This window comes from Chroicocephalus ridibundus, chromosome 4 (genome assembly GCF_963924245.1).
Source record: "Chroicocephalus ridibundus chromosome 4, bChrRid1.1, whole genome shotgun sequence".
In the NCBI taxonomy this organism is placed as follows: domain Eukaryota; kingdom Metazoa; phylum Chordata; class Aves; order Charadriiformes; family Laridae; genus Chroicocephalus; species Chroicocephalus ridibundus.
Window position 1 is genome coordinate 36037624 of NC_086287.1, and position 22317 is coordinate 36059940.

General features: G+C 38.2%; 1 protein-coding gene across 4 annotated transcripts in view; it reads left to right on the forward strand.

The window, feature by feature from the left end:
- The window catches only part of STXBP6 (syntaxin binding protein 6), a 154765-nt gene that overhangs the window by 64071 nt on the left and 68377 nt on the right, over positions 1 to 22317 (forward strand). For all 4 annotated transcript variants that reach the window (XM_063333720.1, XM_063333718.1, XM_063333719.1 and 1 more), the window contains exon 2: positions 4054 to 4239. In XM_063333720.1, the coding sequence (XP_063189790.1) occupies positions 4086 to 4239 (154 nt within the window). In that variant the 5' untranslated portion in view covers positions 4054 to 4085. The remainder of the gene's footprint in view (positions 1 to 4053; positions 4240 to 22317) is intronic.

Here is a 22317-nt window from a genome sequence, read left to right on the forward strand (position 1 = left end):
TGCGGGCACAGTGTAAATGTTGACGTCCATTTCCATAACACTGTGATGGCTGGAGTGAAAATCTGTGGGAATAAAATGGAATTTTCTTCGTTCAGCCAAAAGCATCATTACAATAATTTGAGCAGAATTAAGTATGTGGAACAAAGAAAGTACGTGAGGCAGGAAATGTGGGCTCTCTTTGAAGGCTCTTGCATTTACTGAAACATTTAAATCCCTCTTGCCACAGAGGGGTAAACGTTGTGAACAGTAATGCACTGTCTCAGAGTACTCACAGATCGTCCATTAAACGTTTAACTTTTAAGGCATTTTATATTTGAGCACAGGGAAGACTGTTTGCATTCCGAAGTGCGTGAGTCCATGCGGGCCACGAATGGAAACTGCTGATGGTTTGAATTCATCCTGGAATGTGCATCAAGAACAAACATTACTGTGTAAAGAAATGTGCATGTACTACAGGAAGTTTTGCATGTACTGCCAGCATCTTTTTTTTATTTTTAAGAGTTGGTTTTGTTGGAGAATGGGGAAAAATTGAGACTTAATTCATGTTCCTTGAGCAAGTCTTCCATGCTTTTTAGTAAGACTGATAAGACTCTGTGATGCCTGCTTTTCTGGAAGAAGAGTGTTGGAACATTTACTTAATTAAGACTTTAATGTAACCTTTGCTTTTCATAAATTTCTGAATCTGAAAGGGACCCATAAGGGACATAGAGTCCAGCTTCCGTAGACCCACCAGTAAATATGGAGAAGGTAGCCTGTTTAAACCCAGCTGCTGACTTTTGTTGACCTATGAAAAACAACTTTATCCAGACTATACTGACAGCCCAATCTCAGAAGTCTGCTTGCATACAGGCACAGTTAGTTGACTTTCCTTTTTTAAATAAATAGGCTTTTGTAGTTTGTGCCTGTGTCAGTTTCCGCGTTAGATTCAGCATTCATATCAAGTAACACTGTATTAGATTAATTGGTTAATTCCGGCATCTGAGGCTGTTGTAAACCAGGTATGGGGAACAGAAGGATTACAGCCTTCTAGGAGATGAGTGCATGCTTTCGTTGCAGGTTCCATTTGCAACATTTGGTGTCTGCTGCATCTGTCTCTGTACAGCTTCTGGTGGATGTCTATGCAACCAGCTTAATCACAAAGCAAATAACAGTATGTAGCAATAAATGGCAATATTTGCTTGTTCAGTGTCATGTCTTCTGTGTCTCTACCGAAACAGATTTAATCTGTTTTGGAGTATTGTGTTGAGCTAGGCTTTATTTAAAGATGGATTTGTATGTTGTTGTGCATAATAGCACTTGCATTAAGAGATAGACGTGTATTTATAGAGAGGTATGTTAATTAAATCTCCTACATTTTGCCTTTATTTGGGGTTATTGTCTACGTGGCAGTCATTCTAGTTTCATGCTGTAAGTTGCTGGGCTCATATGCAGCAAAACAATTTGTGAAATCTATAAAATAGGATTTGGATAGTGTCTCTTGTTTGTTTGCCTTGCCTCCTGTTCAGCAGAGTCTTACCAAACGCAGCCATATACAGTGAGACCTGTTGCTTGTAATATCCTTAAAGTAGATATGAAAGTTCTGAAGCTCCGAGCCAATAACATTTTCTGCTACAACCAATTGTAGGTAGGGAAAACTTCTATCCTTTCTTAATCCAGGAAACCTTTACATCACTGAGTATGTCTTTGAAATCACACTTTATTTTGCAGTTTGTGAACTTCAAAAAAGAAAGGTCTGAGAACATCTATTCGACAACTCAGGTGCAGAATTAACAGCATCAGATCATTGCAAGCTGGAGAACACTTTTTCCCTTGTCTCTGACTTGAGAATATTTTTACCTGACAGTATTTGTGTGTGTTTTCCCAATAGGCTATTTACTGAAAATTCTTTAAGCATGCAAAGGCCTGAGATGGAGGTAATTTTTTGCAAAGATTATCAATCTTCATCTCGGCCGGAAGAAGGTCTGTGTTATTAAACCCATAGTCATTGACAGTGGCCTTGAATTTAAAAAAAGAAACCAAAACAAAACACCCAAAACCCAACAAAAAAAACAACCAAAAGCCAAACACCAATCAAACAAAAACAACAAAAAACCCCACCCAAACAAAAAACCAAAACAAGACCCCCAAAAGGCCCCTAAAAACCTCTAGTCATAAACTGCCAGCAGCTCGCATGCTGGTATAAGCTCTACTGCAAATATTTTCAGAACAGAGAGGAGGAGAAAATTGTGGTACAATGAACATGAATGTGAAAACAGCCTTTTCTAAGTAACCAGCAGGTAAATTTATTCTTTTGGTTCTTTTTTCAAGTTGATATATTTGTTGTTAAAGGATAGGTAACTTACATGGCAGGAGTTATGAAATCACATCTTTTAAGGAGCTGCGCATTCTTTCTTCCCTTGCAATTGATCTGGATTTTTCCTTTGGGGCCTTTTTTTAAATGCAGTTGATTTTTGTAAAGGTGCGTGTAAAATTACTTAATGCTAAAACTTGTCAGAATTTGCATACCTCTATATTGGTTAACTGAAGATTACTTTGGCAAAGGATTCTGTTTGCATACCAAAATAAATAGGTGGTGAATTTGCCTTGGACTAATTTGTGCTCTCTCATACCTCTATGAATACAGGGGTTTTTTGTTGGTGTTTTTTCTGTGGTGATTTTTTTTGTTTGTTTTGGGTTTTTTTGTTTTTTTTTAGATAAGGGAATATCAAAGAAGTGCCAACAAAATAGTGAGACTGAAAGTGTTAAGACAATTACTGTGCTGATAGTGTGCAGGCTAAAAATAATGGATCCATGACACTTTTGGCTTCATAATCTAATTTGAATGGAATTTATCTATGTTTTCTAATAGTTAAATTGTGGCAAATAGCAAATGATCCCACAGGCAGAATTTCTGGCTTCAGTAGTTGAGACCTGACGATGATATTGCTCATACTAAGAAAGCTAAGGGTGTCAAAAAAGATCTGTGGGCTTGAAAGTCTTAAAAAATATGGAGACATGGAATTTAATGTACGTATATTGGAGAGTCATTTTATTTGAACAATGTAAAAGAGGCATTTGGCAGTCTCTGTCAGTGGGATCTATATACTTATTAACAGATTTCAGTGCAGAACTAATTGGAGTTATAAGTGTGGTGCTGCTAGATAATACCACCTCTGTAACTGAGTTCTCTCTCTTTTAGTTAGGTGTCTGTGTAAGCTGTGGTCAGATCGACGTTACTTTTGCTGGACAAGCTTGAATAAGCAGCTTCCCTCCTTCTCCCTCCCTGTTCTCTACATTTTTATCCCTCCCACCCCCCCAGTGTCTCTCCTAAGTTGGCTGCTGTTTTCTTATGAAACACAATGAAGAACTGACCTGGGTCAAAATTACTTAGCAGAAAAGAGGAGGTGTGGTTTTGTCTGTGTGAATGCCAAGGTTTCTCTGACACTTGCTGTTTCAGTGCAGTTGCCCAGTTGGTAATTACAGAGGAGTTGAAGGGATGAGGCGCTAAAGCTGCAAGAGGTGCAGGAGCTGCTTAGTCAAGTAGTCACCGAGAGCAGTGCTCCTGAAGGAAGTGTCTTACTGAGTTTGAAGCTTTCTGTATCTTCTGTGAAGTCAGCCAGCACAACCAAGCTCAGAGAGGACGCTGATAAACTCAACCACGGTGTTCCTTCCCTGTGCCCTTGGAGTGCTTTCCCTGTCTGTGTAGGACGGATGATGTTCCCTCCAGTTACCAGAGAGGGAATTAATGAAGCTTGTATGAAGCATGAAGTTACAGGGTATCCCTCTGAGAAGATTTTGCATCATGCTGAAGTGCTAGCGTGGACAGCTTCTGCCCAAAATAAGCTCAGCTAGTTTCCAAGAATTTAAGAAGCATGGAGAACAACTTAAGTGAAGACTCTTAGGTAGTTTGAAAATTCTGCCTCTAAGTGCATGAAATTATCTTCTAAATTCTTTGAATCATTAAAAACTTTATTTGAAGGTTAGAGCTGTTAATGCCCATGTAAGTTAGCTGGACTTATAACTTAGGAGTTTCTAATTTTTATTTTTTAATTTTATTTATGATTTTATTTTTAGAGACCAGCAGTCTGCTGTATCTGTGATCTACAATGAACGCCAAATCTGCAATCAGCAAAGAAATTTTTGCCCCACATGATGAAAGGATGCTGGGAGCGGTCCAAGTGAAAAGAAGAACAAAAAAAAAGATTCCTTTCCTAGCTACTGGAGGTCAGGGTGAATATTTAACATACATCTGCCTGTCAGGTAAGATTAATGATTTTGACATCCAGTTATCTGTTTTGGTTTATCTTTGATTAACTTATTAGGTGTTATCTGTAGCCATAAGACGCTGAGTGACTCGAATCTTAATAGTGTAGCCGGAGAATTATGGCACTTACATCTTTAATCTTGAGAAAACACGTGCTCAAGGCTATTAATATTTATTCCATACAATAAATTTAACAGATGATTTCATTTTTGAAAAAAACCCTAGGTGTTCTCTTGCAGCATAGCTGGAGAGTATGAACAAAGAGAATATTTGGTAACAGTCTTTGCTTATTGAGGTTAAGATCTTTCTTGGAGAGATGAACTTTACAATGCATTTTCTTTTAATGCCCTGAAATTTTTTGTTTGAAGGAAATACTTTTCTCTTTTTTTCAAAGTTGACTCTGTGTGTTACCAGCTCACTGGTTAGTCAGATATGCAACTTTCAGCCAGAGTATTTTCAGTTCATTGAATAGAACGGTGGTGCTATGTGTCAATCACATGACTTAAAAGGCATAAAAATGGAAATATTTGGAATGAAGAAGAAAAGGATGTGTAAAGACGTGCTTTGTGAGAGGCCATGGCGAACAGGGAGAAAGGATCTATTTGTTGCTAATGTGTTCAGACGAAATTAATTTGAGTTTCTCCAAGGTCAAACCAGCACTCGTGAGAGTCTGGATTTCAGGAACAGGGTAGGCAGTAGCTGTACCGTCTTTTTCTTTATATTTTAACCTTTTTAATAAAAATAAATGTCTAATTAATACATTGATTTTAACCTGTATAATTTAAACCCATTAATTGGGTAACTTGTGGTTAACTATGATATCGTAGGTTTTCGGTTGGCTTTTTTTTTTAAATGCTTTGGATACTATCTGGTTATTGTAGTTAAATTTATCTTAAATAAGATTACATCTCAAGGCAGTTTAAAAGCAGTTTGTGATCCCGATTTGCTTGTACTTTACATCTGTTTTCAAACTTAAAGTGGAATTTGGTTGCCTGGAAGTAGGCATTCAGTACACTTCTAGGTTTCTTGCACTTCCTCTGGGTAGCTCTCTAGACTAAAGACAGAAATCCCTTCTAGTTTCTATGTCTGCCAACTGGGTGTGTGTGTGAATATCTTTGGTATCCTAGGGTGATTAGTCACTTAGGTTTTTAGGCATATCAGTTGCTCCCTTTGAGTGTGTGCATCTTACTGGAAGTACAACTAATGGTCAGAGGAAGAATCATAGAATAGTTTGGGTTGGAAGGACCTTTAAACCAACCGCTGCAGTGAGCAGGGACATCTTCAGCTAGATCAGAGCCCTGTCCAACCTCACCTTGAATGTTTCCACGGATGAAGCATCTACAAGCTCTCCGGGAAACCTGTCCCAGTGTTTCACCACCCTCCTCATAAAAATTTTTCTTCCTTCTATGTAGTCTGAATCTACTCTCTTTTAGTTTAAAACTGTTACCCCTTGTCCTCTCGCTACAGGCCTTTCTAAAAAGTCTGTCCCCATGTTTCCTGTAACCTCCTTTAAGTACTGAAAGGCTGCAATGAGGTCTCTGTCAGGGTGGTTGAAGGCCCCCAGCAGGATGAGAGCCTGTGATCCTGATGCCTCCTGTAGCTGGAGCAAGAAGGCTTTGTCAATAGGCTCCCCTTGATTGGGCAGCCTGTAGTAGACGCCAACCACAAGACGCCAACCTTTGTTGCCTTGGTCTCTTATTCTTACCCATAGGCTTTCAACCTGCTCATGGCTGTTCTTCAGAGACAGCTCTTCACACTCTACCCTACTCTTGATGTACAGGGCAATGCCTCCATCCCTTCTTCCTCCCCTGTCTCTCTTGAAGAGCCTGTAGCCATCGATAGCCACACTCCAGTCATGGGATTCGTTCCCCCCAAGTTTCAGTAATGGCAGCTAGGTCATAGCTTTCTAGCAGCATGTTGGTTTGCAGCTCCTCCTGTTTGTTGCCCACGATGCGTGCATTGGTGTAGAGGCACTTCAGCTGGGGTGTCTGCTGTGTTACCTTCTTAGAGGAACACACCTTAATTCCTTTGGGGTACTTCACCAGTGTTTCCTTGTCTCCTATTAACCTCAGGAGCCCCTGTCTTCTCTCTGTAAGATTTCAAGTGTGCTCCAGTGTAGCCAGCACATCTCAGAGGAACAGTCTGAGGGCCCTTGCTGAAAATTGATTTCCTGAGGCTGTTCCCTCGACTTGTAGTTGGGATCCTCTTTTTTGATGTAAGGATCGCAGGTTTCAATCCTCTCAGGTTGCAGAGGAAACTGAATCTAGGTCTCATCTTTTAAAGAAATGTTTAAATCGCTAACCTAGCTCAATTCTTCCTTTGGCAGTCAAGTTTTTCAAGTGGCAGTCAAATTTCTCTTTCCTAAGTCATCTTATTTTAAAGAACAATTCTGTTCTAGGGCCATGCAGTCAATGTTGGAATACCTGGGTATTTCTTGCGCATCTTCATGAAGAAAGGTTGGTGGTGTGATCTGTGCTTACAGTTTTCTGTAGACTAACTCTATTCAGTAGATGGGGTTTTTTAATTTATTTTCTTTTAAATTGGCTTTCTGGGGAACCTAGCCTTCCTGCGTCTCACCCCCACATTGATCTGTAGCAGCCAACATGGATTCTAAGAGACTGAATGCTCTTAGATGCATCTAGCGTCTTTCTGCAGCAGGATAACGTATCATGAGCAAGGAAGAAATAGCAGATGTTCTGACTTCAGCAGAGTTTCTCACTGGTGACAAGGAGAAGCATTCAGGATCTAAACAAAATTATTGTATGGCGGGCACCAAAAAGCTGCATAATTGTATTGGGAGAACCCTCATGTGTGGCTTGCTACCATTGGGGGTTTGCAGGGATCTGAGACCAGTTGTTTTATATGCATGTCTAGTTTATATTATGGAACATACAGTCTGATTGGTAATTTCAGTAGACAATGAAGTGACCAGGGAGAGGACTGCCTGTCTGTGTTTGTGTTTGAGGGTAGTATTAGAGTTCCAAACAGCCTGATCAGAAAGATGATGCAATTTCGTAGGGTCAGGTGCAATTAGTTATGTAGTCAGGAGTAATCAATGGCACAAAGCTAAAGGGTAGGGAACAACTGTTTCTCTCACTGTGATTAAAGGAAATTGTGGCAAGGATAAACTGTGGGTTTTGCTATTCCTGATGGCTATGAAGCAATAATGGGTTTAGTTGCAGCAAGAAGTTGTGTTACAAATAAAGCAAAAGTTTTCCTTTAGTAGGGGTAAGTTAATGTGGGGATTGCATTTTACCTGTTCCCTAAACAGTCTAAGATGAACTCTGTCTTGGGATAGCAGAATATACGTGGTGACCTTCCATTTTTCTGTGATTTGGTACAATGAATGAGACACAATGGTGGCTACCTCTGGAGTTTAGTTTCCATTTCAAGCAGCACGTGCTTTAACACTGAGTGTTCCAATTTCTATCTTGGAAGCACCTGTATCAGCCCATGACTCTGGTCCCATTTTTCTCAGGTTTGCTATGTATTAGGTAAACATATCTTTGTGTTCTTGGTTTCCTGACTAACTCAATTTGGCCTTTGCTAAAAGGAGTTTTATAATGTACTGTTTGGAACTGAATTTGTCAGTTGAAAGAATATACATAGAGACTGACTCGTTAAAGGACTTACAAATATTTGGCGATATAAAATATCCTGCTTAGTTGTAGTTTCATTCAAGATAGGATACAGAAAGTTAAACATCAGCCATTGTGATGGCTTTTATTTACTACTCAGTTTATAATTGACAAGTTGCATGAATTGCTATAATCAGACTTAAATGTTTTCCTTTCTGTGTTGACTTGAAAATACATTACATCAAAATTGTTGTCTGTGTGTTTGTAAGTGTGGATAGAGATGCTGAGCAGGGAGAATACCCTGAGGCCTCAAAGAGATGGGATAGGGAAGCATTAAAAGTATCAAATATTGAACAGAGCAAGATGGGAGAGTAAGGGAGATTCTTCCTTAAAATCTGTATTTGAATTATGTACTGGATTTTTTATTTTACAATACCAAATACTGAACTGGTTAGAAGGAAGCACTCAATAATGTTCCAAAAAGGTGTACCTAAAGCCTGTCGTCTGAAACTGGAGACAGGTTAAGGTAAGAAAGCGGTACCAAGACTGCTTGCCAGACTGGTGGAAACTGAGCAGCTGGGTTACCTACAACCTTCTAGCCTGCTGTAGTGGTGGGGCTGGCCAAGTCAGACTGGCAAGCAGAGCCAAGAGAGATCTTTTGGGAGTTACTCAGTTAAAGAACAGCAAGAAAGGACTAGACAGATGGGAAACACAGAGGTGGGGTGGCTGTAGGCAGAACAGAGAAGATGAAAACTGGTATTTTTTTTATTTTATTTTATTTTTAATGTTAGAAGAGGGTTTAACACAGAGAAAAGACAAGAAATTCCAAGCTGAAAGTGGATACTTATCACCTCCTCCACACTAGCAGACCTAGTGACAGTTATTGAATCAGATCTAAGTTTTAATTTTGTCATCATTGTCTTACATAATTGAAACATAATTTTTTTTGAAATAGTTCTTAGCCTTATTTAGAATTCTGAATTAAGTATAAAATACTTACAAGGTCACTTCAGAAATATAGGACACTGGCGATCTCTCCTACTTGCTTGTGCACAGTTCTGTGTGTGTTATTTCCCTTGACACCCTGTCATTATGTTTTTAAAGTAACTTCTAATATTTAAAAAGGTTTTTAATTTGTTACAGTGCATTGGAAGTGTTCCAGTTTGTACACATGGATGTGACATTGACCTTTCAGGACTAAAAATCTATTACAGTTGCAGTGAACTGAATGAACCAGATGGTTCCTTTTGAACCTGAATTCCTGTGTGTCATAATACTCTGAGTTTAGCTGAACCACTCTTTCTAGTCCTTCTGGTGAAAAGCCTGGGATCTGACTGTAAAGCTAAAGTTGTTTGAAGCTGGGAGTGGAACTTTCTCCCCTTGTGGTTACGACTTTAGTAGCGTTATTAACATATTGTCAGTTCAGGGGTTTTTTTGGATGGCTTCTGTGCAAAAGTATAATCTGTCAAGAATGGTGCTAGAAAAGCCAAAAGGAAATGCAAAGAAATCATAAGAAAAGAAATAATATAAAAAAAAAAAAGATGTACATGCAGGGAGAGAGTGTTGGGTTTTTCTTCCTTTTTTATGATTTAACCTTATTGACCATGTCACACACCTTTTCAAAAGAGAGGCAGTAAATAGCTTAGAATGCTATTTGCCGTTAATAGAGAAGATTTTGGGTTTGTTTGTTTGTTTGTTTTTGCTTCTCTTTCTAAGCATACAGAGAGACAGAGGCTTGACTTACTAGCTGAAAGTAGTTCTGTGAATATCCTCCTTTGTGCTCTTACAGCACGCTTACTTCAGCAGATATCTAACCGCACCACTCGGTTACACTTCCAACGTAAGCTTTGTATTCCGTTTTTTGCCCCTAAAGCCAATGGTGCTGTAAAGTTGTCTTTTGAAATATGAGTTTGTTGTTCCTCCCATACTGGCTTCTCATGGAATAGAGTATTACCCAGGAATGACCGATGTCTCTTGCTCCTTTGAAGGTCACTTGACATGGTTGCCATAAATTGGCCATAATTTCATGGGGAGTTCAGGGGCAGGTTAAGTGCAATTGAATTTTCAGCATGGTAGCTGAACTGAAAATTGGAAAGTAGTGAGAAGGATCTTCATATCAAAAGAGTTCAATTTTCTCCTAATGTGCTCTCGTTTTCCATTTGAGTTTTGCTACTGTCCAGAAGTGGCAATCTCCCAGTTTATTTTCTATATTTTCTTGTTGAAGAAAACATCTCATTTTCAGGAGCTTATAGTGCAGAGGATTCTCATGATTCCTTCTCAGGCATAAGAAACCAGAGTAAACTTCATTTTCCACTGACTTTCCAGGAGAATGCTGTAATCGCCTCCACAGAGGGTGTACTGAGGTATTACTGCGGTACTGAGGTATTTGTGTGGGGGAGGAGGGCGTTTCCCCTCTCTTTAAATGTTCTGTCAAGGAATGAGAATGATACTTCAGTGTTCGTGGTCAGACATAGGGCATTCACTTTGAGTCTGACCCACTTAGATGTCAGACTCTCCATTGAATGTTTAATTATTTATGCAAAATAGAACGTGATTGATGTGAGAGATGGAGTCAATTCAGTCTGCCTGGAAGAACATGCATACCAAATGGTGGTCCAATCGTCTGCAACTCTGACCCGGACAACCGTTTGAAGACAACTGCAGACCAGTGTGGTGCCTTCATTAGCCCCATGGACCCAGATCAGCACAGCAGGCTGAACATCTGGGCATAGATTGCTATGTTCAATCGGGTATCAGGGGAAGGATTTCTGGTACCTCCAGTTAACGCAAGGACTACCTGTTGCAGATGGTGACTTTAACATAGAGACTCATATTCTGTCCCTCAGAGAAGAGGGATGTTAAGTATTCCTATGTCTTGGAAGAGTTCCTTGAGTACTAACCTTTGGCATCAAAAGTGTAGCTGCCATCACCAGTTCTCTGCCGAGCACTTTTGCATTTTATCTGAAAATACCTGATAGCTTTCCAGTGGCCAATGGAGAAACTATTCCAGAATTTAGTGGACAGGACTCTGCAATGCAGAAAATGTAGAAAATAAATGTACTACTCCTTGTTTATTGGCTTTTTTAGTGTCAAAGCACAGACGTGTTTCTTTGACTGGCTACTGGTCCCTCTAAAACTGCCTCATTGTGCGGAGTCAATGGCTGCTTTTGCTTCCAGTTACTCTAATATCTACCCTACACAGATTTTGTGCAAATTTTGCATTTGTGTCGACTAAGTCGAAGTGATACAATTTGCTAGTGTGGGTAGAATTAAATTTATGTAATATTCTGTGGTTTCCACACACATGTAGTTAGGTTCTAGTTTAATTGCACCTTCTAGTTTAGTCCAGGATTTCCATGGACTGATGCTTCTGACTGCCTTCCTAGTGCTTAAACTGATGTTCGTGTGTCTATGTAGTGAGCTGACCATAGCTGACTGAAGCTTTTTACCAGTGCTTATGCAGCTGAACTGGTGCAAACGTGTGAGCAAGAATCTCTGGCCACGAGAAACATGAAAGACCGCAGCTGACTTTTGCTCATATGAAACCATTAAGAGTAACAGCGCAGCTGTAAAAAATAAAGTACAGTGATGAAGATGCTACCAGGAAAACTTTTTTTTTAACAGAATAGCAAGTCATTGGTACAGCTAGCTTAGAAAAGTTATATAGTATCAGAGTATGGTTATATAGTCATCAGAGACTTTTTGGGAAGAAGCTGTGGAAGTGTCAGGAATGGCATAAAAGGTGACTGGTTTTGCCTTTAGGATAAGATGATGCTCTGAGAGATTGCTTGAGTTTGCTTCTACATAGATTTATTATTTTTTTTTTAAATACATTACTACATGAATTTTTTTTTTCAGAGTAGCTTCATCGCAGAGGAAAAAGATCAATAATATTACTATTTTCTGATGATTAAGCTACTGATTTTTTTCCCCCTATTCTACTAATGGATACCTTTTGATATGCTTAGATACAAGTGTGTTGTCATATACCTGTGTAAAATGTAATTTAAATACATTTACTAAATACTAAATCCTTTTATTCAGTCTTCAGACAGTAATTGTTTTACCACCAGAAAATAAGGAAATACACACAAGCATTGTCAGCTTTTATATGCCGTTTCATATATGTTGTATCTTTTTTCCACATTTCAATTTTTTTGTTTGTATTTTCAGATTAGAAAATCTGGAAAACAATTTTCTGGGTGTGTACAGCACAACTTCTGTATAATGCCTCGTTGATAATTGGAGCCTGTAGGAGACATTCAGATACTTAGTTTTAGTCCTTCTAGCCATGGTTCAATCTTGGAAAAATCAGCTTTCCTTATATGGGGAGATACTTCATTCCCTGAAGAAGCTTTCCAAGGAAACAAGCTGAAATACATAAGCTCTTCAGGGAAACTTAAGGGCATGTGTGAGAATTCCTTAAAGTGAGTCAGGAGGCTGTGGCAAACATTAAAAAGGGTCAAGAACTGTGTCCTTTTCAGTATGTATGGTTTTGCCTTGAAACTTTCAATCTTTGGGAAGGTGGAATAGACTCATTCCACTTTCTTCTTTACTTTGCTCCATTAATTTAGTAAAAAAAAATATTTGATCATTCTAATGCTTATCCTACTCCTGAATGAGATAATGCCTTCTTGGGATTGTGTTTGTGGTGGATTACTCTATATTTTCTTTACCACTGAGTGTGTTTTGGGCTGGTGCTTGTATTTGCTCCTTAGCAAAGTTATTTCCAGTGATGATACCTAATTCAAAAATTTCATTAAAAGCTATGCAAAAAACCTCTCGAGCTTACTGACTGTAAGGATTACTATAAAGACAATTTCTGCATAACGTAAATTCTCAATTGGAAAACATGTTTACATCATCAAGTATGCAAGGATGATTATGGCCTTTCGTGAATGAATACCTTTTTTTTTTCCCCTTAACATTGCTTCAGAAATCAGTCTGATGGAGTTAAAATCCTTTCTAAAAGGAACAGGATTGAAGCAAATAGGTCTCTTCAGCACCCCTACTTTTTCTTTGCTAGGGTTTCTTTTACCCTTGATTAACCATCATAGCAGTTCGGAGGAATTCTTTGATGTTTACCCTGCCTTTTGAAATAGCTACCTAAAAAAAAAAAAAAAAATAATCACCAAAAGCTTTTGGTTAAAACTTTTAAAGTTATTTAAATTTTACTAAAATTAACGAATCAGAAGTTTACGTATGCATAGGCATAATATTATCATTAGCCTTTCTGTGGAGTGAACTAAGGCCTGTTACAACCTTGATGTTTTCTGTTCTAAGAGAAATAAAAAATAAAGTCCAAGAGATGTTTCAGACCTCGTCTTCCCTACCATGAACCTGTAACCATATGTGTGTGTTGCTCTGGGTTCAGGTGTTAGATGGGTTTTTTTGTGTTTTGTTTTAAACAACAATAACAGCATAAGTTTTGTACTGTGTTTTGTGGTGAAAATGCAAATCCTTCTTTTCATAAGCCAGAACGGGGCAGGGGGGGAACCAAACAAACTTCTCACCCTTGGAAGAAGTGGAAGGAAAAAGTTTGTAACTATCACTGTCTTATCTTGGTAATGGCTTCTTTAAGATGAAGGTTTAATTATTCAGGTACCTGTAGGGCAAATAAATGTCTAGCTACTCTTGCGGTGTGCTCAATGACCTGTATTCACTGCTCTGGACTGCCCATTAAGTAGGGTAAAGGAGAACACTGATATTTTTTTGATTGTTGCTTAACATAGTTACATTCAGGAAGTGTACTGTGGGTGTGTAAATAAACGTATATGAAATGTATACATATGTAAGAAGTTTCCATCTACTCCTAGCTGCTAGCTGCAGGGCTTGTAGAAACTGTGGAAGCAGTTGTTTCCAGCTGTGCTCAGATGTATCTCATGTTGTGTCTTGGAAGACTGGCAGCACAGACAAGGGTAATGCTTGTCTCAAAAAGTTTCCCTGTTGCATCACAACTTGGTGAATTTGCCATGATATTGATGTTTTGGATGCAGTGCTCATATTAAACTGTCTAAATATAATTGCCTTCATCTACTTATAATAAGTAATTATGATACTGAATACAGTTCTTAACGAAACCTCTTTTCCCTTCTTTATCAGAACGTGGTTTGTCTTTCTTAGATATTTCTGATATTTTAACCTCATGGCTTTCAAAAGGAGTTTTAGAAGTCTAAATGTCTCTTGCTCTTAATGGGAATAAATGCCAAATGCCATTTTATAAAAGGAATTTAAAAATATGAAGTCATGGAAATGTCTTTGAAAAACTTTACCAGTGATCAAATTACGTAAGTTAAAAACTGGTGGGTTTTGGGTAGGAAGCCAGATTGATCTTCTGTTCTTCATTATTGATCTTTTTGTATTTATTTAAAATAGAATAGGGGAAGTGATGAACTTCTTTGGTGGGTAGGGTACATTTGTTGATCGTATTCAGAATAATACCCTTAATATATGTTGATGCTCTGATCCCTCCTGACTCTGAGTTGTTCAACTTAATGTAACCAGTACTTTTTCACAAGAATTTTGTGTAGGAGGGAATCTTGTTAGAACAAAGCTACAGAATTGCGTATTTGAAAGCATCTAGTCTAAGATTCCCCCAACAGAGTGTTTGATCTAATTTGCATGCAGGAAATATTTTCTAAATTGTAAGCTGAAGTTGTGCAGTTATGTGTTTACTGTTTAGGTCTTTCTTCTTTTTTTTTTTCAAAATAGAATTGTTACAGATTGATAAAGCTTAACAGTTAACTATTTTGCATCACTTTCAGTTTTATAAAATGATGTGTTGATCCAGGGAATTTGTGTTACTAGGGATGCCTTCAGTTTTATTCAGAATTGAGCTTTTGGAATTGCCTTTCCCTCCACTTCATGCTTACGTGGACTGCTTGGAAAGATTTCCAAAATCCTGAATGAAATTATATTGGAAAAATAAGAAAGGAAAAAACATGAGCAAAAGAAACCCGTAGATAACTTGATGGGGAAAGTGAGGCATCAGATACATTTATTTATGCAATTTTGCAGTAATCAAAAGGGATAGGTTTAGTATTTATAAAATAGCCTGTATTGACGCAGTAAGTTTTTATGCATAAAACAAGCTGGTTGCAAAGCTGTATGTTGGAAGTTGTATACTGGAAGCTGTACGTTGCCCCATTCATCATAAAGGAAGCTTGATTAAGTTATTCTTAGTTGGAATTTGTAGCCTCTTCCATGGAGTCACCCAAAAATTACTGTGAAGGCTTACACAAAGTAGTTAGGTTGCAGACTTCCTTTCCCTCCTCCATGTTCAGAAGAGGATGGTGGCTCTATAGTGTTTTATCCGTTTGTTGGAATTACTTGTGCTGGGTAGGTTTGTGTTCCTAGAGCTGGCAGTAGCTTCCTTCAGTGGCATATTTCACTGCAGCGTTTTGCCCAGAACATGGCAGATGCTTGCATCAAGTTTAATGCCAGGTTAAAATGTTTGAATGTCGTGCTGGCTTTGGAAGCAGTTTGTTTGTTCTTTGTCCAAGTGAGGCTTTTGGCAGGGCCCGGTGCTATCTTACATGTGATGAAAATGCAGAGCTAGAAGTAAGGATGTAATAAACATCCTTATTCGTGGTAACTATTCCTTCAAGTTTAAGTGTAGCAACTATGCACATAAGACCCGTGTGAGTATCCTGTAATTGCTGGCTTTGGCGGAAACCATTTTCATTGTACTATGATAGTTAAAACTGGTATGTTTTGCTTTGAGGTAGAGTTGAACAGTTTTCTCAGTTTTTATGGTGCGTGTATTTGTAATACCCTGACTTGCTGCTTTAAGGATTGTTGAACTTGAATCATACCAGGCCGAAAAAGTCTGGATTGTTCCCTTGCAGTTGCACTTCAGAAAACATTTCTGTCAATTGCTGTGTAGCTCTGCTCTTGGGAGTTGTATCAGTTTGTAAAGAAAACCAGGGGAGTTCTCTTTCTGCCTGACCAGTGGTTGGTGTATTACAGACTCTTTTAGTAGATAAACATGAGATTAAAATCTTATCCTTTTATAGTACTCCAAGCTGTAGGAGTCAAATCCTTTAAGTTGTCATCATACTTCTGACCTTTGAATATTGTACTATCAAATAATTTTCAGGGCAGAGCAGCACGTTAAGAAGTACTTAACAAAGGAATTGCTAAGCCAATTAGAATATTACATCAAGCATCTCTATCATTAGGTAGGTTTTATTGTTGTCTTGACAAAGAAAACGATGAATAATGCAGTCCTGATCTCTAAATATTTTCTTTTTGTAATTTTAATCTATAAATAATCTTTTTAAAGCGAGTCAAATAGAAAAAGAACAGATCAGAACTGATGCCTGATCTGCTGTGATTTGCCTGTATCCCCCAGCTTATCCAAACTGCTGCGACAGGAGCTCAGATACTAATCAAGTAGCGTGCTACCTATAAAATACACTAAGGAGGGAATTTTGAATTAATTCTGTCCAGTTCTCCCTCAGCGATGTAATGTCTCTCTATTACACATCTCTAGCTGTGGCAACAGAAACAAGGTCATTGTCTCATGCATGCATGTATATATGCTACCACAAACAATTGTTCTGCATTTACAGCAGGCAGTGTTTTTCCTCCCTTTTACTTAGATTAAGATTTTTACGTAACTTGGTTTTTGTAGTCTGATTATGCATATCCTAACAAGAAGGAAAAAACAACATATGAAGGGTGGGGAGGCTGAGAGAATATAAACTATGCAAAGTTTTGTTGGCCTTGTATCAGGGAGGAGCCTACCCATTTGTCCAAGTTAAAACAATCTCTAGTAACTGTTTAGCTGGAACAACTTCATAGAAAAAGCCTGGCACACCCTGTCAGCTGCTGTCTTGCTGTGCTCATTAGAGCTCAGGAGCACACAGTAACTTTTGGTAGCAATAGGGAATGATGGAGTTAAAAACCCTATTGCAGCTCAAATTCTTTAATGTTAGTGTTTTGAAGAAGACTTCATTTAGGTAAAATTTTTACGGGGTGGATCTGATATAACTTTATAATATTATGGAACATATGCATCAGACAGTGAAGCTTCTTGGTCAATTTTATCCCCTAAATCTAGATGGCTATTGGAAGATTTCTTTAAGCATCTAATTGTCCTTCCGTATTGTCTCCTCAGACATGTCTTCAGAGGACAGGCTCAGCTGGAAGGGAAGCTGCAACATAAACTTCTTGCTGGATGAAATAACTAGTAAATGCTTTTCATGGATACTATGATACCAGCCCCTGCTGTGTTAGTTTTCTTAAATCGCTGCCTCTTGTCACACTTTGTGGAACACAGTAGTAATGGCAAGAGCAGTTTTCTATGACTGGATCGATGACTTGGAAGGGAACTGAACTGTTCTAAGAATAGTCTCTTGCTAGAAGCAAGAGAAGCATTTACACAAAGCATTCAGAGCGTTTACACAAAGTATGCTTTTCCTGATTGAGGTGAAAATTGAAAGCTTAAATAAAGAAAAGCTTTCAACCTCCAGTCATTATGTTTGTTCACCTGCATTAATGACAGATTCCTAACGAAATCTTGGCCGTTGAAGTGCCTGGGAATATCTACAGTTGTCTAAAACACTATATGATAAGAATTTTGGCAGCCGAAATTTGTTAAATTTACTTAAAAGGAAACCAGCAAGAGCTAGGTAAGGAACTTTGTAAAAGTTGTGGAATAATTTGTGTTCTGCTTTATTTCTGTATTCGGATATCAAAGTTTATTTTAAGGATAGCTTTCTTAAGTTTTAAATTTAGCATACAAATACACACAAACCATCTTTCAGCTGTACCATCTGCCTGCGGGAATGCTGGTTGTTTACCCAATGTTCATTCTGTAATGGAAGATAGTTGGGAAGCAAAAGAACAAAAATTGTCCTCAACAATGGAGAATATAAATTTGGAAAAGAATTGGAGGGGTACTTTGAAATTTTTCAGGAATTGGAAAACGGGATGTCTTGTACAGTGGCATTTGAAAGATTCTAAACTGATAGACCATTGTGTGTGTTGAATGATAAAGCCATGAAGTATTCATGTTTTATTCAGTTGGACTCCCAAATAAATTCTAATTTTTTTTGGTAAATCTAAACTTTAAAGAAAGTTTTCCTGTCGTGTCCTATGTGCCCCTCTAATTGCCTTTTATAGGCTCTAATTATAGCCTTTTATAGGCTCTAATTGCCTTCTATACATGACAAAAATGTCTTTTTGTTTAGTCATGTTTCAGTCCTTACGTTACAGTAATCATAGAACAGCAGAACAGCCCAGGTTGGAGGGGACCTTGAAAGATCTTCTGGTCCAACCCTTACTCATTAAAGAGCGTATTAAAAAAAAAAAAAAAAAAAAGAGTGCAGTGAGAAAGTGGTGTCATTCAGGCAGTCTGCTGGAATTATCCACAGCAGCAGTCTAAACAGTAGAATAATCAAGATAATAATCAAGAATTGTAGTAAACATTCATTTAGAAGATAGCACTGTCTCAGAGACTTGAGTAATCAGAGGTGTTTGGACTCAAAATTTAGTGAAGTGGAGAAAATCTCATGAGTTGTTTGTATTTGTGACTTCCTACAGCTCTGCTTTCCTATTGTAAGCACACTGTAATATATACTGTAAGCGTAACCTATGTTTTCAGGCTGTTCCAGTCAGTCTTGGTCACTTCATAAAGATTTGAATTTCATAAATGGTTTTCATACAGACTGTTCTCACCTCTGCTTACTGTGTACCCATTGAAACATTCATTCTTTCCATTTGTTCTTGTCTTTTTTTTTTTTTTTTTTAAAAAAAACCTGCATGATTTAGGTGTATCAACTTGGTTTTGTGATGTCTTTCCCCTTTTTGCATATCTAAAATGCCTTGGAAGGCTGGAAAAATGTTTGAAATGCCCTTTTTTTTTTTTTGTAAGTAGCTCCTATTTTCAAACCAAGCAGCCTATTTTGGACAGCTTCTCTTAGTCTTTCTTGTGGAAAACTTTAGCAAGGTTTCTACTTATTACTTCTACTTCTAAAATACTCTTTTGTTTTTTCTTTATGGCTAGTTAATTGGATTCTTTCTGCAGGCATTTATGTTGCCTTTTTCTATCTTGACTGCTTTCTGACAGCTGATTGTCTCTGTGGTTCTCTTAGGCTGCAACAGCTTCTTGGAGAAAATTCTGCCACTAAACGTAGTTCCTTCACTTCAAGTTAATTCGCGTCTTAATTTTGCGCACTTCCTTCCTGAATGTGAATATTCACTGGTAACAAGCCATTGTCATCTCGCCGCTATTTCTGCTTAATTCAATTTCCAGCTGTCTACCTCTACACAACAATCTACTTTCTTTTTTAAACAAATAAAACATAACACTATTCTTCCTCTGTCAACCACTGCTTATGCCAACCTCTTTCATTCCTAACAGACTAGTAATGTTGCTGATTGCCTTTTAACCTCGTGCGATTATTCCATCCCCTCTTACTTTCTTGCTCTTTTTACGCAGTCTCCTCTTCTGACTTTCCCGTCTTACAGTCAGGCTGTTTAATTTTCAATACCTCATCTGCTCTGTTGGACCATATTTTGGTTTGTTTTGCTTTGTTTTTCTCTTTCCTTTTGTTTCTAGAATCCTGCTACAGCTGTAAACCCAGGCTTCCGCTATGCCATTTCCGTGAAAATTTGATATCCTATCACTTGGCTTCGTTCCCTACTCAGGAGGAATCATTTGGACTGCAGAATCTCTATTTCCTATTCTCCTCGCACTCTTTGCCTTCAGCCAAACGGGTCATTTGCTGTTTCTGTTGGGTTTTGTGAATTCTGTGCTCTGTTAGTGAATGTCTATTGGGACATCAAAATGTATCGTTCAGCTGATTTGTGTAAAATTTGATTAATGCAGTCCTAGCACTTGCTTCTCAGCTCTGTACAGGGGATCACATCGCAGAAGGACAGAGAAATTGTTCCTGAAAAATGGTTTTGGGTTTCTTTTGGCCACAGAGCCAAGAGGTTTTAAAACCATTTGGAAAATTAAGTGCACAGGATAGCAAAGAAACAATGAGTATTAGAGCAGTCTTGTAGATGTATATTTTTGGCTGTGAATAAGTGGTCATTAGGACACGTTTGTGGGGGTTGATCATTGGAAACATCTGTGTTGCGTTTTCTTAGGTGTCTGGGATTCAGCTTTAAACGCCTGCTTTAGCAAGTTGTGCTCTGTCTTACTTTTTACCTGTTAAAGCATATTACTCCTTCTCTCTAGGAGAACTTTTTGTCTTCCCTGTTGCTCGTGCTTCATTCTCTTTTGCATATTAATCCCAACAGAAGGATAATTTACAGCTTCTTCCCCTCTTTTTACACAGTTTTCTCCATAAATGCTATCATGTATACGTGTAAAAAAGTTACATTTTCCATGTGTTGAGGCTTCTGTGAACAACACAGGAGAGAGGAGTAAAAATTGATGTGTCTCTCAACACATCCATCCTCGTGTTTTAAAACTAGCTTTAGACCTAGTTCTTCTATTTGTTATAAGTTGTCTCACAGCATTTCTTGCAAAAGAGTGCAGATAAAAATTGAGCAATATGGTGACTTAATTTTTTTCTTTCTCATAAAATGCTTTATCTCTGATAGTGTGACATGTTAATAACACAGTTTGTCAAACATCTGTATGTATATAGAATATAAAATAAAAGAAATGCAAATTCTGTGGGCCTTGAAGTGCTGCCTAAGTAGACAGTTTCTCCTAAATCATAACATAAATGCATGAATTTGAGGGCTGATCTTAAAATTATTTTTCCTAAGTCTAGCAATGATTTTGAAAGGATGGATTTTGTTTAATTTCAAGCATAATACAAATATCTCAAGAACTGGATGGCATTGATATTCAATAAATTCTGGAAACTTAATATAATACATGCATATGCAACTTTGTCAAGCTGTGTCTTGACTATGTGCTTTTATCTGTCAAAGCAATCTGACTCAGAGTACACATAGAATTTCCTAGAATAGGAATAACTTGACTGACATGTCCTTTATTTTAAGATGTTATTTTTACTGAACCAGTAGTTTCATAATCTAGTTATCCATATTCTTGAAACAAAGGCAGTTACCACCAAGTTGCTAAGTGACTATAAGCTTGCATAAGGGGTAGTACTGTAAGGAAAAGGGGTAGACTGCACATTTATAATGTTTCTAGTATAAAACTAAGAATTCTTGTCTATCTTCTCAAGTTTGTTCTTTGACAGTGATGTGGCAGCAATTTGTATAGAAATTAGTTTTGTCTTAACTGGATAGTGAGTACCAAAAGGTATGTTAGAAGAACACTTGAATCATAATGTAGCTGACTGCAGGACCCTTTCCACAAGGAATGCTATTTTCTTATTACCCAAAACATTGGCCTTGTGCTTTGTTTCATTTTTTTTTTTTAAAGCACATGGGAGCTGGATCTTTCTGAGGCACAGTCGACAGGGGGTCTCAGGGGATAACTGATGCCATACTGTGCAAGCTGTGTGCAGTAGGGTCTGCAGCCTCCATCAGGAGAAGGGTGCAGCTGAGCAATTGCTCTGCTCACATCCACTGTGCGGCCAGATCTTTAAGTGCGGTATCACCAGCCACAGGAGAGGGAGGCTCAGAACCTCTGGGGCACATTTTCCTAGATTTCGTGTTTTAGCTAATGGTATTCATAGTTATTTTATTGAAATTGAATCTGGATTAAGGGGGTAGTAGGCATAAATTAAAATGCAGCACAAAGAAAAGCATTTACGGGGAATGATGATGGCTGCGGAACATCCAAAATGAGATTAAGCAAGGCATCAAGATACTATTTCTGGGTATTTCAAATAACATGAGGGTCTGCAGGACTTTCTTCACTGTATGAAGAGAGTAAACAATAGAAGTAATGAATTAGCTTGCCTACCCTTTGGTGTTGACCGTAATGAAGTGAACAAGCAGACTTGCGGCAGGTAAAAGGAGACTGATTTACTAAACTGATGCCTGTCAATACACACAAAACCTGTGTTGTTAGGATCTAGAATCTGGAAGGGGTCATAATATTTGAGCAGTAAAAGGGGGTTCTTATGGACATCTCTAAAAGATTGAGTGTACTTTGAAAGCAAATGCTGAGTGATAGAATGTGTGTTATCCCTTTCCACCTGTGCACCTTTGGGATTGTTTTGTTGCTCTGAAATGTAGAGAATGTTCTAAAATTACTTTGTCATCTTCCCCCTATCTTTTGCGTTGTACCAGTAAGCGCTTCATGTACAGTTGATAACAGTATTGATAACTTCTAAAGAATTTAATGCTTTCTTCCAGGTTCAGTGTGTTAGTTGTTTGAGATGCGCTGTCTGAGGAAGTTGGTGAGGTGTCAGGAAGCATAACCCAGGCAAGGGCCGGAGGGTGGGTGGAGATACAGGAGAGAGCTATAGTTCTATTTGCAGTCAGAATATCCTGCTGACAGTACAGCTAACCTACAAAACTAGGTGGGTACTACCATATCCAATTCAACCAAGCCTTATTTTATTTTATATCTGATACGCGGTGTCTGCATTTGTTCAGACCATCATTAAA